General features: G+C 40.6%; 1 protein-coding gene across 1 annotated transcript in view; it reads left to right on the top strand.

Annotated features, from left to right (window-relative positions):
- The first annotated feature begins 303 nt into the window (after positions 1-303).
- The window catches only part of spata17 (spermatogenesis associated 17), a 90,510-nt gene continuing 74,020 nt past the window's right edge, over positions 304-16,793 (top strand). Inside the window, exons 1-5 of the mRNA XM_056279332.1 lie at positions 304-371; positions 708-797; positions 2,192-2,273; positions 3,765-3,815; positions 7,053-7,156. Of these exons, the coding sequence (XP_056135307.1) occupies positions 304-371; positions 708-797; positions 2,192-2,273; positions 3,765-3,815; positions 7,053-7,156 (395 nt within the window). The remainder of the gene's footprint in view (positions 372-707; positions 798-2,191; positions 2,274-3,764; positions 3,816-7,052; positions 7,157-16,793) is intronic.

Consider the following 16,793-nt stretch of genomic DNA (forward strand, 5'->3'; position numbering starts at 1 on the left):
GATCTACATACAAATACTCAAGGCAAGATTTAAGAACTTGAACCAATTTTATGAAATTAGAGACCTGTTACTATCCCCAGTTTTTCGCACAGATTGATTAATTGGCCAAACATAGTGTGGGGTCTTATTCCATTACACTGCGGTCGCCTCTCTTAATTCCCAGTTTTCCCATTCTTGGGCTGTTGAACGCGCCGATATGAAAACGTAATGACGCAACTTTAACTGGAACGGGAACGTCAACCCGGAAACAACCAGTCAGTCCCACGTTGTCAAGGCAACATGTAAACTGTCGCACGAACAACCATGGCAAAGCTCGTAAAAACAGCAAGTAAAATTGAAGAAGTTAAAAAGGAATACTTCCTCCGAAATATGTATGTAACAAATGTGTGATTTTTTAAAATTTAGTTAGAAATGCCGTGACTGCGTAAGGTCGAAAGAATGCTGCTCGAATAGTTCAATACTAGTTTAAAAATAGCTTAACGTAGCCGACTTAAACTGTAACCGTCGTCAGCTTGCTTAAATAATGTTACCTGTACAACGCACAAGTCATGTAACTGTCGTTAAGGGGACTGTACTGTGACTTATTTCCGTGCCTTAAAGCAGAGTCTCTTATAGTTTCGTAATTTCTTGTTTAAAGTTTAAAACGTGTCATCGAGGTGATTGAAAGCGCACAACGTGCGTATAACTATGTGTTTTCCTTTGCCCAGTCAAGCTGAAGAAAACAGACGGAGAGAGAACCAGGCAGCCATGCAGATCCAGAGCTGGTTCAGAGCCTGTAAGGTGCGGACGTATCTCAGGTTCGTGCGTGCGTGTGTGTCTGTCAAACAATCGACTACTGCATCTTAAATCAAGTCAGGAAAACACAGCATAGGTGCTCATTTTAAATCCTTACATATTTTTTGACAAAGGGAGAATGCAAGTCTGAATGCAATATTTTGTATGAAAACTTAGGGGATATGTTCTTGTGTCATTTTTCTAGGTTGACAGAAAAGCATTTAGCTAGGACCCTAAGAGTTAATTTGCAGGGGAAACCCTAATATCATCCCACTACTGTAATTATACCACTCTCAGAGCTTTGCAAATGGCTATGAGGAAGAAACGTTGCCTGCACTTGCTCCTTTCACACAGATAGAAATGAATGCCTTTATCTCTGTGCCTGGTCTTACGCTGCGACCCCAACACCATTCTGTGGGGTCAGCAGACAAACTTCCAGACAGTAGGTTAATACAGATTACTTTAGTTAATTGATCAATGCGTTAAGTGGATAATTAGCAACAATTTTAGCTGCCTAAGTGCAACTCTGGGGTTGTGCTATCCCCGCTATAAGCATTGATTTTCTGGGCATATAAATGGCCTTTTGGAAATTGATGGCCTCGTTGGAGGCAGAGGATCGTAGTGGACTTGCATGTAGAGTATGTTTGAAGATGAATATAAATGTGCTGTGCTGGCAAAAGGGGGCGAAAGGCTCGTCAGACTTGATCGAAAAGCCTGGAGGAACAGACATGTTGTGTATGCGTGCATGTGTGTGTGCGTTTTAATGTTTCCATGACCTTTCGACTGAAGCTGAGTGCAGACTAACATCCATGGGCAGAAAACAGTTTAACACAAGTTCACTAATTCTGTGGACAATTCAACTTATTTCAGCTTTTGCAAATTATTTTTTTCCTTAAAATTATGTGTGATGAGTATGAATTAATATGCTTAATTTTCCTATTTCAATATTAATTCAGTCTATTTTATAATTAAAAACTACTTTTTAATTAAAAACTACTTTCCATCTACTGTCTTCTACCAATTTCAGTAATATAAAAAATGACAATAAGAAAGAAACATTCTTTTTGCGAGAACTTATTTATGAGAAATACTACTAATTGAAAGTCTTTTCCATCTGATTGATGATGGTTTGTTTTTCCTTTTCCCTTATTCTTTTAACTCAGTTCCTTTAAATAAGAGTTCATGTCATTCAGGATGCGACTCCCACACGTTCGAGATGAAGATTATATCCAGCTTTGCTTCCCATATTTACCAACTGTTTTTTGATTGTCCAAGTCATAACACTGAGCATAAAATGAAATGAGAAAGAAACCAAAAATTTTTTTTTTAAATGTTCATTGTACTCACTCAGTTCAATACCTTAAACTATTAAAAAAGGAATACATTCACTCCCCTCCCCAATATGATTTTATTACAGCCATCTGCACAAGAAGGCAACCATTATCCAGAAGATATGGCGGAGCTTCGCAGCAAGGGCACGTGTCAGACAAATGGTGAAGGTAAGCCAGCTGCCGTAACGGCTATGGATATATTGATTATGTTATGATAGCACGCATTAGAATTCAATTGCTATATTCCTAAGCCCCTGCCTATGACCTTAAGAAATATAATTCACCCATTACACATTGGGAAATTAGCACTTAGGAAATATGATGCGATATGATATGGAATTCCATCTATATCACTACTCCAGGGATACATATAGAAATAGTGGAGAAGGATGGAGTGAGGAAGGGGAAAGGAGTGTGAGTGTGAGTGTGTGATGTGTGTGTGTGTGTGTGTGTGTAAGTGCGTGTGTGCCTGCATTTCAGTGTATAGGGGTAAACGCTTTAGCAAAACGAGTCCCCGTTTTCAGCATATTGCCTCCAACTGCTTCTTAATTGAACAGATTGTTGATACCGGATCCAATACCCAGCGCTCTCACATATAATTTTCCCCTGGATTGAGTTTTGTAAACATATCACAACAAGCTATTTATCACGCCTCTAAATTGACTGGTTGCTAAAGCATAACTGCCAGCCGCTGTTTGGGAGGCGTTCAAGAAATGGAAGTGAAGGAGGGAGGGGGGTATAAACGATGAAGGATGTGTCATAACACACATATGTGCAAAAAAGAGGCTGTTTGCCTTCATTTGAAAACAGACGAGTACTAATTTAAATCACTCTTTTTTGCCACAGCACACTATTTTCAATTAGCCCTATGAGATTCTACTTTTTAACCCTCCTCTTTCTCTGTCTCTAACTCTCTCGCTCTCTCTTGCCCTATCTTTACCTCTTGGTGATCTTATGTGTAATGTGACACAAGTGAAGCCTCATCTCAAAACATAAAGTGAAATTTACAACCTCCTTTCAAGTCTTTGTCTTCCCACCCCTTCCTTTCCTAGCTCTCTTCCCTGTCATTATTAAGGGTGTGTTGAGATATGAATTCCTTTTATGACCGGCTCTCCAGTCTTCCCATGAAATGTGCCCCCAGTGGTTGGCTAGCACACTCGATGTGTGACGGCGGCTCATCGAGAGAGGCACACTCGATGTGCCCGCTGAATATTCTCTGGCCTTTTGTTAGTCTCTTCTGGCAGCACCGTCATTGATTATGAAACCCAGCGGAGAGCGTTTGGCCGTCATACATCTCCATTAGCTCGCAGCTTGACTACCATAGATTTTCTTGGCCCTCGTCTGTGTTGGGGTATTAGGAGAGCAGCACGCTGCACCATTCCCCCCTCGACACAAAGTCCCGCTAACCTCTCCCGATCTCTCGCTTTCTCTCTCCCTCTCCTTTTTCCCCCTCTCTTTTTCTCTCACCCTGAGTTAGTCCTCTTGCCTCTCTCTCGCGTTCCCTCATCTCCCCCCCCTCTCTCTACAGTCGCCCTATCTGTGTTGCCTGTGTGCGCAATGTATTATGTATAAAGAGCTCTTTATCTTTGAGGCCTGCTGAGGACAGATCAGAGGGCCGGGAGACGAGATGTAACGCTGTCTTTTCCTTTGTGTTTGCAGGAGGCATATTTTATCATGAAGATGAATTTCTACCAGGCAATGGCGGTCAGGGTAAATATCACCACAGTGTCTTGTTTTAGCAAATGGAGTGTCCTGGTGGGGGGACACTTGCTCTCTGTGTGTGTTGTGAATTGGAGGCCCCATAAATCGCAGCCAGAAAATGTTCTAAGAGAGAAAATTCCCATTTTATCAAGTGGTTTAATCTCTTTTATTATATTGATTTTTTAAACAATTGATAAAATCTGCTCTTAGAAGTAATATCATTTTTGTGCTTTTTTTTGAGAGAATTTGCTTGCAAAAGTCACAGTTTTAATACAAGGCAGGATTCTCCAGATCATGCAGTTTTAACAAACATGGTCAAATATGCAGTCAAAAGTGCATCAAAGATCTCAGATAATACACATTCCCACAAAAAAAAAAGAAAAAGAAAAAAGATTGGTCTGGTCATCAACGTATCGTGGCTTTTTTCTCTTATTCATTTTCCTTGCACTTCATATTCAGCCACTTGCTCTCTGATGCATGTAAAATATTTTAAAGAAAGGTCTCTGGGACATTTAATTTCTGTAGTTGGTGCTACAGGAATTAAAGCCCATTCCTCATTCTTCAGTATTTAATGTACCTCTGAGCAAGAGTGTCAGCAAAGACCTATACTGTAAAATGTAAACGTGTAGCTCTGATCTTTCTCTGTCTTTCCACACTCCCATATATCTACCTCTAAATAGAAATGCCAATACTATTGTTTGTCATATTTTTGCCTAATAAAAGGCCACCTCTCCCTCGTATTGGCCTCACAGCTACTGCTGTACAACCCATAAATCATAAGGCTCTAGCTTGACTGATGCTTTGGCACTTTTATACTAGGATATTGCACTGAAACCTTATATTTTTACAATTCCATAAAACGTACTCCTTTTGCTAACAATATCAGTCAGCCAAAACCATTAAGACTTTTTATGAGCCAAGAAAAAAAAAAAAAGCCCTCCCAGTCAGTGTTTATTGAAGAATGCAGATAGCTGGCCAGGGAGAGATATTTAGTCACAGGCTTGGAAGCCTAGAGATTGGGGGTTTCAAGTTTTATATTTGATTGGAGCCCAAAAAAATAAGCCGACCACCTGGGTATTTTAGTAAGAGTTGGGCTATGGGGCAGACGATAGATTCAGAGGTCAGTGTCTGACCCCACCATCTGAGGTCAGATGGTTAAAGGGTAAGGGTGATGTCACCACTTAGAGCAGAGCAGAAGCTTCTAAAGGTGGAAAAGAGAGGGTTTTATTAACCCCCTAAAATAACCCCAGAGATGTATACAGGAAGCAGTGGGAATTTATATGGACAGAAAAATAGATAAATATTAAAACTAGAACACATAGTGAACCCAGACCGTGTAAAATGAATGGGTATTTTCAGGTCCACATGCTAAATTCCAATAGTTTCAAGACCACATGTTTAAGGACAATTATTTTGGCATAGACAGCAGATTTGAAATGTTAATATTTATTGATTTGTGAAAAGCAGCGGCTTTATTTCAAATGAAATTGACTTCAACTGCATCTGTACTTTAATCTCATGAAATGTAAGGCCCAGTGCACAGAATAGGCAAGAAGGGCTGTTTGTGTGGAAGTGTGTGAATAGTGTGCTCCTTGAAGAGTGAGAGAGTGAAGGACATCCTCACCCATAAGCATTCATTGACCAAAGGAATGGAAAGTGAACGTTTGTATTTGAGAGGCGAAGGGGTGTGGGGGTCCAAGATTGAGCGAGGTAGACGAGGAGCAGAAAAAAGAGAAATAATCATCTCTGGATCCCTTTGCGACACTTCCTTTGAATCAATTTGATTCTATCCTTTGTTCTTTCCCCTCGTGTTGTAATTATCACAGCATGCTGGCTAACAGAAGATAATGTATTAGCACCATAATAGAAACCAGTGTTTATACACCGCACCTCAGATTTGTATGAGATTCAACAGCATCGATTTCACTAGTCAAAAAGGTCAGCAAGAACTCAGGTGGTGGCAATTACTTTATTTAAAATTATCTATTGACTGGCAGATCAATGCTAATTCTTATTTTGTTCTTTGTTGTTTTTTCTCCCCATCCCTCTCTTCTGCTGATCTTCTCTCCCCTCCTCTCCTTCCTTCTTCTTCTTCTTCTCTCCTCTCTTTTCTCTTCTCCTCTCACCTCTTCTCCCTCTCCTCTCCTCTCCTCTCCTCTCCTCTCCTCTCCTCCCTGTCTGATTATTCTCTTACCTGCTGTTGTTTTAATCTCCTAATTAGTCTGAAGGACATCCGCTCCCATTGCTTTAGGATCCAGGTCCACCAGCGTGTATATAGTGTGTGTGTGTGTGTGTGTGTGTGTGTGCGTGCGTGCGTGCGTGCGTGCGTGCGTGCGTGCGCGCGTGCGTGTGCGTGTGTGTATGTGTATGTGTATGTGTGTCTTTGTGTATGTGTAGGAGCTGCAGCTCCTACATAAATGTGGAGTGATACAGTTAAATGTATGCAGCTGTGATAGCTGACTGTCCAACCTTGGGCTGTCCCTCCATCACTACTTAGAAAAATATCAGATATAGAATCATAGGCAGAGTGATTTAAAGCTGCTGTCCCATGTATGTTGATTCCAATTATGCATGTTTTACACTCTCAGTATTAACTTTGCTCTGAATGCTCAAATATTTAAATTTTCCCAATAGAAATAAACTCTATCTATCTATCTATCTATCTATCTATCTATCTATCTATCTATCTATCTATCTATCTATCTATCTATCTATCTATCTATCTATCTATCTATCTATCTATCTATCTATCTATCTATCTATCTATCTATCTATCTATCTATCTATCTATCTATCTATCTATCTATCTATCTATCTATCTATCTATCTATCTATCTATCTATCTTTCTATTGTAATACTTTGAATGTTGAGTTTTGGAGTTTGTAAAATGCTGTACCACTCCAAGGCATGCAGACTCACTGATCTGACCAGAGCAATCACCTGTTTTGTGAGACAAGGTACCATTCTTCTGTTGACACAAAATCAGAAATGTGCCCCCTTGTCAAGCATACATTTTGTTATTCGGTTTACGTAATTAGAGTCTCCTTTCTGGATGTAGTGAAGCATGAAAGTTGCTATCCTGCTCAACAGATTTTTGCACCACGCTGTGAGAAAGAAACTGTGGGAAAAAGGACTGTTGTGAGATTTCTTTACTCTGTTGAAAATGAACCAAACAAAAATTGAGCTTAGAATAAAATTTTGTAAGTGCCTTCCCTGTGAAGCTGGTATGTATTTGTTCCCCACAGATCCAGTGCAGATGGAGAGGCTACTATGTACGGAAATACATCCATAACTTCTATGCACGCAAGAGATATCTTGATGGACTGGCCATGAAGAATGAACAAGTCAAGTGGGTAAAAGTAAAAATCAGCTTTTTCAGTTTTATCTAATGATCATAAGGATGTGAATAAGATCAAACAATTAAAACCATCCCCTTAGATGTAAAAATCCAGTGGATATTATAAAATTGAGCAGGTAGGAAAAATCTTGCTGATTGGAAACTACCTTGCTTTGTAAGTTAGCCTGACACAATGCTGTACAGTGGAATTATTTTGGCACATATAATGCCTGTGAAGGAAAGACAATTTACATATAATTTTTGGTTTAAATTGCTCTGTTTCTTTCTGTCTCTGTCTCTGTCTTTATCTTTCTCTCCATTGCTCTCATCTCTCTTTCCATCTTTTTGCTGTCTTTCTCTCAATCTCTCTCTCTCTCCCTGTGTTTTTGTGCTTCTTGTCTATATGTGTTTTGGTAATGAATGGTGGTGTTTCGTGACTATAGGATCTCCCATATACAACAACATCTTACGTAGAATAGCCAGGAAGAAAGTCAGCTTGGTACGACTCAGTGAAGATGAATTGATTTTATTAATATTGGGCCTTCGGGGAAAAAGGTGTACTTGTATACAGGTGTTGAGAAAGAGTGAGAGGGTGGAAGGTATACTTGCATAGCACTTACTGAAAAGGAAAAAAAGGGGGAGGGCAAAAACTGGGAATATAAGGGAAGAGGAGAGAGATAAAGTGGGAAGGAGAGAGAAAAAGAGAGAGAGGGAAAGGGCAAGAGACGGGAAAGTCCTCCAAAGCGCCCGGGGCTGAGGGGGAAGGAAGTGAACGATGTGAAAAAAAATTAAAAATTAGCCTCTGATTTGAACCACAGCTCGTACATTAATAAAACATTCTTTGCTCCGGGGCTTACTGCTAGAGTTACACCATCTTTTATTTTTGACAAAAAACTTTATGTTTTGCTAATAGTCACATTTTTTAATGTTGCTAATATATTTTGCTGGAAAATATCTTAAGGCCTCTGCTAAAATTAAATGTAAATTTGTTAAAGTGCTCTTTGGATCACTGATTTCCCCTCCTCTCCTCCACACCCCTCCACCCTTCCATCCCACACCTCTCCTCTACTCCTCTCCTCACTGACTCCTCACCCCACTCTAGAGAAAGAGGAGACTGGGCTGTTTAAGGCCATCAAGGTAGTAGTGACAGATTTGTGTTATAATATAACACGCTAAATATATACACACAAGGACACACACAGAAACACACACACACACACACACACACACACACACACACACACACACACACACACACACACACACACACACACACACACACACACACACACACACCTGCAGTCAGTTGAGACCGAAGAGGTCACTTGGATGAGTGATGAAACGTTTCTCCCAATAAACGCTGTGTCCAGATGAACTGATTCAACTTTCTGGTACACACACACACACACACACACCCTTATACTTACATGCCAAGCTATTTTATCAAGCTTTTTTTTGCCATACCATTGAAAACTTGTTAACCTTATAACTGCAGAATTTGATTTTTCTCATTATGTTGTCTAATAACAGAAGTGACTTAGTCACTATATGCACACTTTAAGTATACTGTTTTCCCAGCCTGACTGAAACAGTATTTGGCACCTGAATAAGTTATTAATAGTCTTGTCAAAAGATTATAAGGCTGCATGTGAAAATAGTAAATGTTAAACCTCAGCAGACATATAGTATATAATATAGTAGGTAGGTAGAGGATTGTGAAAATAAACGAGTCTAAGAGAAATGTGGCTCAAGTTGAAATTTTTTGGGACGGTTCCTACTGTTTCATTATCAGCTGTGTGACATCGCTATTTTCCTCATTAACACTCATGCACAGGCATGCACACACAGCCCCTCCTTCTTAGTGGCTTGAGGTGTTGAGGTCACCCTCTCGCCAGTTAATCACTTGTTTATTTAGTGCTGCTGGGGTCACGATCAATTAACGCTGTGACGCCGTTTATTTAAAATATCCTCTCTGTGTTAGCAGCAGAGCCCTCGGATCGCATACTGCCCCATCAGTCACCCTGCAAAGGTCCGCTTTTTAATCCTTCAGCACATTCCCTCCCTATGTAAATCTGTCCATATGTCTTTCTGGCTGCATAAATTATTCAAAGTTGGACTAATGGTCCCTATTTAACGCAGGCCAACTGGATGCACATGGTAACGGTGTGAGCGTGGTAGATACACCACCAAATTGCCCTCTCTCTCTCTGTCTGTTTCTTTTTCTCTCTCCAGACATCCCCTCACAAAACCATCTATGTCATTTTATTAGCAACAGTTCCTGGCTAACACATGCTTTACACGCTTTCCCTCTTTATATCTCCTTCTGTCCCTTTCTCTCTCTCCCTCCATCTCTTCCTCTCTGAGGAAGGCTGGGGGGTTCAGTGTTTGGCTGTCCATCCTCATTCATCCCTCCTCTCCTCCTGCATAGCCTAATGAAGTCAGGACCCCGGCGCAATCCCCACTCCGCCACACTTTTCCTTGGTACCCCAACAATTTATCACTTTGTCAGGGAGACACTTAAAGTTCCTGGGCTTTAATAAGGGCATGCAGCGGGACGAAGGGGGCAATTAGGAAAGCAGAGCGAGCCCGCTTTGCATATTTACTAAATGCACTGGTGACATTGTTGCCACCACCACCACTACCACCACCACCACGGCCTGTTGGCTGCATGAATTATTCTTCTATCTGCAATAAACAGCTGGGTAATTATTACTGCCATAATCAGATAAATAATTCTCCCTGTGATGTTGCGACGACGTGGTGAAATATTTTAACTCATCGTGAGGAGAGCAGAGAGGCTGAGGGAGAATTTATGGACTTGGAGTGGTTAGGCTGAGCAGTGCTGGTGTTTTTTTTTTGTTTTTTTTTATCCCCGTCTCTTTCTTTTTAGTGCACTGTATGGTATCTTTCTGTGTCTCTATCTCCCCTCCCCACACTTTTCTTTCCTCCCTCTCTCTTTCCCTTTCTCGTTTGTGTCCCCCTCAAGGACATTCATGAAAGTGGAGCTGCAGTGGTAGAGAGCGAGAACGTAGGCTTGCCTGCCTGCCCTGCGATCATTCTCCTCTTCTCTGCGTCAGTCTTTCTTGAGCTGCTCTTTCTTTCTTTCTGATCCAGTCAGGGTGGAGGCGAGTTCACTCCTTCAGTCTTTGATTGGATTTGCGTGTGTGTGTGTGTGTGTGTGTGTGTGTGTGTGTGTGTGTGTGTGTGTGTGTGTGTGTGTGTGTGTGTGTGTGTGTGTGTGTGTGTGCGTGTGCGTGTGCGTGTGCGTGCGTGTGTGTGTATTGGAGTATAATCTCTGAGCTGTACTCTCCCTGCCTCTTTAGGAAACTACTTTGTTCAGAGTGGGGAACAAAACAATGAAGGACAGCAGAGGAAGATCTATGATATTGGGAGAATACAGTTTTTCCTCTTTTTGCGAGCAGGAGGAAGTAGGGATAACTTAGGTGCCTGGATCATTGTTTTCTCGCAGACCTGTTAATGGGCCTAGAGTTACTAGCTTAAGTGAAAAGATAAATCAGTCAACGCATTGAGCAATCAAGTAAAGAGTAAAACAATTTATATCTATTAATACCGTTGAGAACTTTTTATGTGTACCTGGCATGTTTATGTCAAATCCATGGGTGGTTTTAAGTGGCATTCATTGTGCTTGTGTGTGTGTGTGTTTATAAATGCATGTGAGTTTGTGTGTTTTACTTGTTTATGAGTTTTGTGTGTGTATTTTTGTGTTTTTTTTGTCAGTATCAACATGATTCCATCTGCATGTGTTTGTGTGTGTGGTGGGGGATCGCCCATGTGCATATAGTATGTATACATGCATTCCCTGTCCCCAATAAGTGAAGGCTCAATACATTGAGTCGGTAGAGTGGACTGACTTTTCCCTAATTGCCTACTATTGAGTCATTTAATTGGAACAATTAAAACAGCCATTCAGGTCAAGCTTTCATGAAATATTAATAACTTGGCCAATTAGCTACCCTGGCAATGGCTTGGGCAATCACAGGGCTGTCCCACAATCCCTCCCTCTCTGATATCCCATCAGCCATCAGCTCCTGACTGCGACCCAGGAAGTGAAGTATTGATTAGGAAGTAAGGAAATTACCTTTTCTATATTAGGCATTTTAAAAAGTCTTCAGGCTTCAGTGAGAATGAATATTTATGCTCTTATTGAAGGGTTTCAAGTCCTTGAACCAGTTTGTCACTTAATCAGAATCAGAATCAACTTTATCAACCTTATTGGCCAAGTGTGCCTGTGGACACAAGGAATTTAACTCCAGTTCACAGCAGCATCTAGCACTTGCAGACATCACTCAAACAAAAAGGAAAGAAAAAAAAGAAAAAAAGAAAAAAAACAGAAGAAATAAATGGAACAACTACAGGACATTGGAAGCAAGCATGTATGCACAACAGGTATGTCGCTACTATACAGAGTTTTGTTATGCTTGAATAATCCACCTATGCCCATATGTTATACCATATTGCTTTTATACTATACTGTCCATACACTATACCATATACCAATACCACCAATACCAGCAGTTGTATGTGTATTTTCAGTTGAACATCTGTATTGCACGTCTGGTTTAAAGAGGTAGTGCACATCGTAGATATGTAGGTGAGATCTTGACCAGAGGGGGCTATTTACAAGGTGGCATGTTTACATAATAAGTGTATATTATAAGTGTCACCATACTGTTAAGTGTTCATTAGAGAGATGGCCTGTGGGGGGGGGGTGTTCCTATATCTGGTGGTTTTGGTGCACATTGCTCTGTAGCACTTGCCAGAGGGTAGGAGTTCAAACAAACTGTGTCCTGAGTGTGGGAGATTTGTGCTGATTCTGTCTGCCCGTTTCCAGGCTCTATAGGTCAACAAGTCCTGCAGGATGGGCAGGGGTGCACCAATGATTTTTTTCTGCTGTCCTTACTGTTCGCTGCAGTCCGTTCCTATCCTGGTTTGTTGCTGCTCTAAACCAGACAATGATGGATGTGCACAGGACAAATTCAGTGACTGCAGTGTAGAACTTGATCAACAGCTGCTGTGGCAGACCAAATTTCCTCAATTGCTGCAGAAAGAACATCCTGTGGTGGGCCTTTTTAAAGATGGAATTAATGTTGGTCTCCCACTTCAGGTCTTTGGAAATATAAGTTCCCAGAAACCTGAAGGTCTCCGTGGTTGACACAGGGCTGTTGGATATTGTGAGGGGGAGCAATCACCACTCTTTCCCCCTTGGGTACACTCTCCACCACTTCATCCAACTAACACCAGAATTCTTCTTTCTTTTCCATCTCACAACCAACTTGCAGGGCATATGCGCTGATAACATTCATCAATACAACTTCAATTTCCAGCTTCATGTTCATCACTCTGTTCAACACTCTCCTCACCTCCAGCACACTCTTGACATACTCTTCCTTCAGAATCACCCCTACTCCATTTCTCCTCTCATTTACACCATGGTAGAAGAGTTTGAACCCACCTCCGATGCTCCTGGCCTTACTTCCCTTCCACCTGGTCTCTTGCACACACCGTATACCTACCTTTCTTCTTTCCATCACATCAGCCAGCTCTCCTTTACAAGCTTTCCTTTACCAATCATAGTGCCAACATTCAAAGTTCCGACTCTCACTTCTACACTCCTACCCTTCTTCTTCTCCCGCTGCTTCTGAACATGCCTTCCCCCTCTCCTTCTCCTTGAGCCAATAGTAGCATAGTTTCCACTGGCTCCCTGCTGGCCAACAGTACCGGTAGTAGTCATTGGTAACCCGGGCCTCAACCGATCCGGTATGGAAATCGGACTTATGAGCCACACATTTGATTTGGCAAAGATTTTATGCCGGATGTCCTTCCTGATGCAACCCTCCCCATTTATCCGGGCTTGAGACTGGCTCTAAGAATGCACTGGCTTGTGCATCCTCAGTGGCAGGGTTAGTTAGTTTGGCTTTGAACTATGGCTTGTTATTATTGTATGTGCATAAGTTCTTGGAAGGCACATACATGTCTTCCATGTTTTCACAAAAGCTGATATAAGATGTCACAGTGTCAGTTAGTTCATCCAGGTTGCCAGTTGCAGCTTCAGATACAATCCAATCAGTGCAGTCAAAACAGTCTTGCAGTTCCTGCTTTGCTTCACTGGTCCATTTCTTCGCTGTTTTAACCACAACCTTTGAAGATTTTAGTGTCTACCTGTAGGTTGGAATAAGATGAACAAGCAGTGAGTTCAAGTTTCAAGACGTGTTTAAATGTATAATTTGTAACCCATTTTACTTGCGTTTTAGCTTGAATGGAATTTCATAGTAGTCTAAACATCTAATTACTGTCTCAGCGTAATTATAATTTATGCTATAATATGCAATGATGCAGCAATACAATATTGTGTAGAAACATTAGGGGTTAAATGCTCTTTGGTGCAATTTATTATCTAATAACAACCTTATGCAATTAAACATTTGTGTAATCTATGACAATAACCCATTATCATGTAATAATTTTATGTGATTGTAGAGCAGGAATAGCAAACATCTTTCTATAATGTTTTCAGGATGCTCCACAGTTCAGTTCACTTAAAGTAAAATCTTAATATTTTTCACCAAAATGCATTCAGCTACTATTCTGCCCAGCTTTGTGGAGGTCCATGGGTACATAGAAATGTGTGGAAACATTAAGTCTTACTGCTATTACTTAAATTGAGTTTCTATATGAATCTCCTTTACGCATAATTTTAAATAGTTTTATGTATCAAAATGTTCCTTCAGTCTTGAATAACAATGTGAGCATGTTGGTTTTTCCTCTCATATCAACAGATATCATTTTATAATGGGAAATCTTGAACTGAATTAAGTGACTGTACTTCTGCAAAACCTTTTATCGGGACCCTTGTGTCTGTGGGAATACAATATAATGTGCCTTAAGTATGGATGCAATACATCTTGAGATTTTATGAATGGCTGTTACTATGCTGGTGAAAAAGGCATGCTTTATAACCTTGTATGCACTCATTATAAAGCTATATGTGCATTCCATTGTAATTTCTAACACATTATTGATGTTATTAACATAAAGTTATTTCTTTTCTGTTTTAACTAAACCACAGACAACAACAAAAACAATAATAATCATCATCATCATCATTATTATTATGATTATTATTGCTGTTGATTATTAAAATAAGTTACATTTTTGCATGCTTTCATATTAAATTGGCCACAGATGAAAGAGGATGTGCACGTCATTGTTTCCTTTCTAAACAGGGAAGGGCACTAGGCTGAAAGATTTAGGCCTAGATGAATATTAGCAGCAGTAGTAGTAAACATGCCAAACATTTTTACCTCTTTGCCAACCTGGTCAGCTTTCAAGCTTTGAGTTCTTTGTTGGCATATTTTCATTCAGTGGTTGTGGAGAATGGAGGGAGCGAGTTGTAAGTTGATGACAGCAATAATGCCGCTGACTACTACAAGCATAGCATCATATTGTAATCTTTCTTTTTCCCAGCAGCATTTCAGTCCTGTTTAAATATAACTCCAATCATACTATGAGATTGAATGAACTGATGAAAAGCGAAGTCATTGCCAAAACATAAGCATAGATTAGCATCCTTTCTCAAATGAAAATGTGTACGTCTTGAATATAACAACAGAAAGAGGCTTCAAGACATCCCTTTAGCAGTGCTGTTTCCTCTTTCTCTTTCTTTGACTTCCCCACTCTCTTTCTTTATTTCTTCCTTTCACTCACCTATACACACATAGACTCACACAGGCACACACACAAGCGCGTGTAGCGTGCCGATCAGGGCTAATGAGGGTTGTATGTTGTGGCGGCTGGTTGGGTCGACACAGATCGAGGTGCCTTCAGCCGTTACAAATCTGTTTGGCTTTTGTCCACTACACAGCAATTAATAACACTGAGGCTGGGGGCAGGGAAGCAAAGGTCACCCGCTCAACCTGACACATGCACACATACACACACATGCACACAACTGGACACATGCTCACACATATACTCACACATAGTCTTGTACGCACACAAACACACATTCACACACACACATACAGACACACACACACACACACACACACACACACACACAAATAAACGCACACACACACAAATAAACGCACACATGCAGAGACACATACAAAATAGGGACATACTCATACATCTAGATGCATACTCAAGCACAGACACACTGACAAGCCCAAGGAAAAAATTATAAGATGAAAATGGGTAACTATACACACTGGCATTTAAACATTTAGATGCACACATACAGAAATACATACACATACAAAGACACTCACACAGATGTGAAGACACATGCAAACATATTGGCGTCAGTCCATAAAAATGTCATGGCCATAGAAAATAGAGTTAGATGGTCTTAAAGGTGTTGTTGGTATATGAAAAAAAATACAGAAATACAAACAAATATACACATGTTTAGTCATTGGTGTGTACTTCAGATTTTCCCACTGTAAAATCAAGCTTCATCTTTATACTTAAATAAGCAATATCCCGTGTGAGACAGGTTGACGGATAGGAGCTACACTAAACCACATATACAGAATACACACACACACACACACACACACACACATAATCATATTCGCAAACAATCATGGAGAGGCATCCACATATGTGTGCATTCTCACTTACACACAGCTGTGCATTGATATGCAACTGTACACATTGCTTTGCTTATTACAACATAGAAAACCCAGACACATTGATTCTTACAAACACACATACACACACACACACACACACACGCACATGCATGCGTTGCTCTGCATATTTCATTTATTTTGTAATTTAATCTGGTGCAAAGGAAGGAATGAAAATGCAAAGGCAAAAGGAACAGTGAGGTGATTTCTTTTTAAATGTCAGCAGCCAGAGAATGTGTTAACCTCCCATTACAGACACACTATGAATATTCTGATTTCTCCATAGAGACTTGTAATTGAAAAGTGAAGTTAGGGAGAGAATAGAAGAACGAAAGTGTAGAAGAAGAGAGAGAAAGGAGGGAGAGAGAGAAAAGAGAGGAGGGATTGTTGAGCAATAACTTAACTCTTATTGGTGCTGTTTTACTGAGGAATTAGATTGGCTTTACTTTTAACTTAATGTGTTTGTGTTTGTTTGTGTGTGTGTGTAAGAGAGAGAGGGGAGAGAGTGAAAGAGAGAGTGTGTATGTGCGTGTGCATGTGCATGTGTGTGTGTTTTCATATCACTGGGGTTTGTGTGTTTTAGTAATTGTTTCCGAATCCCACTTTAAGTTATTACCCCCTTGCAACAATAAGGCTGTGTGATTGCAGAATGAAATTGCTGTGTATGGGCTTTTAATGTATCCCATTTAGCCAGCTTCGCCTAACAGATGTCACAGACAGACCTGTCCTGGCGGTGCTGATGAAATATATCCATCATCCTCCCACTTATAGCCTCTCGATCCCTCTGGTTCCCTCTCTGCCCCCCCCCCTCTCTCTTTTCTTACCTCTGTCTTTTCCTGTTCAATCTCTCTCCCATTCTTTCTCTGGTAGCATCTATTTCTCAACCTCCCCTAACTTTCTGTCTCTTGTCCTCTTTTTGCACCCCCCGGTCCCTTTTTTTTATCCATTTCTTTCTCCCTTTGTCTGTCTGCATGTCTCTCTCTCTGTCTTTCTGC

The sequence above is a fragment of the Lampris incognitus genome, chromosome 4, assembly GCF_029633865.1.
Source record: "Lampris incognitus isolate fLamInc1 chromosome 4, fLamInc1.hap2, whole genome shotgun sequence".
Classification (NCBI taxonomy): Eukaryota; Metazoa; Chordata; class Actinopteri; order Lampriformes; family Lampridae; genus Lampris; species Lampris incognitus.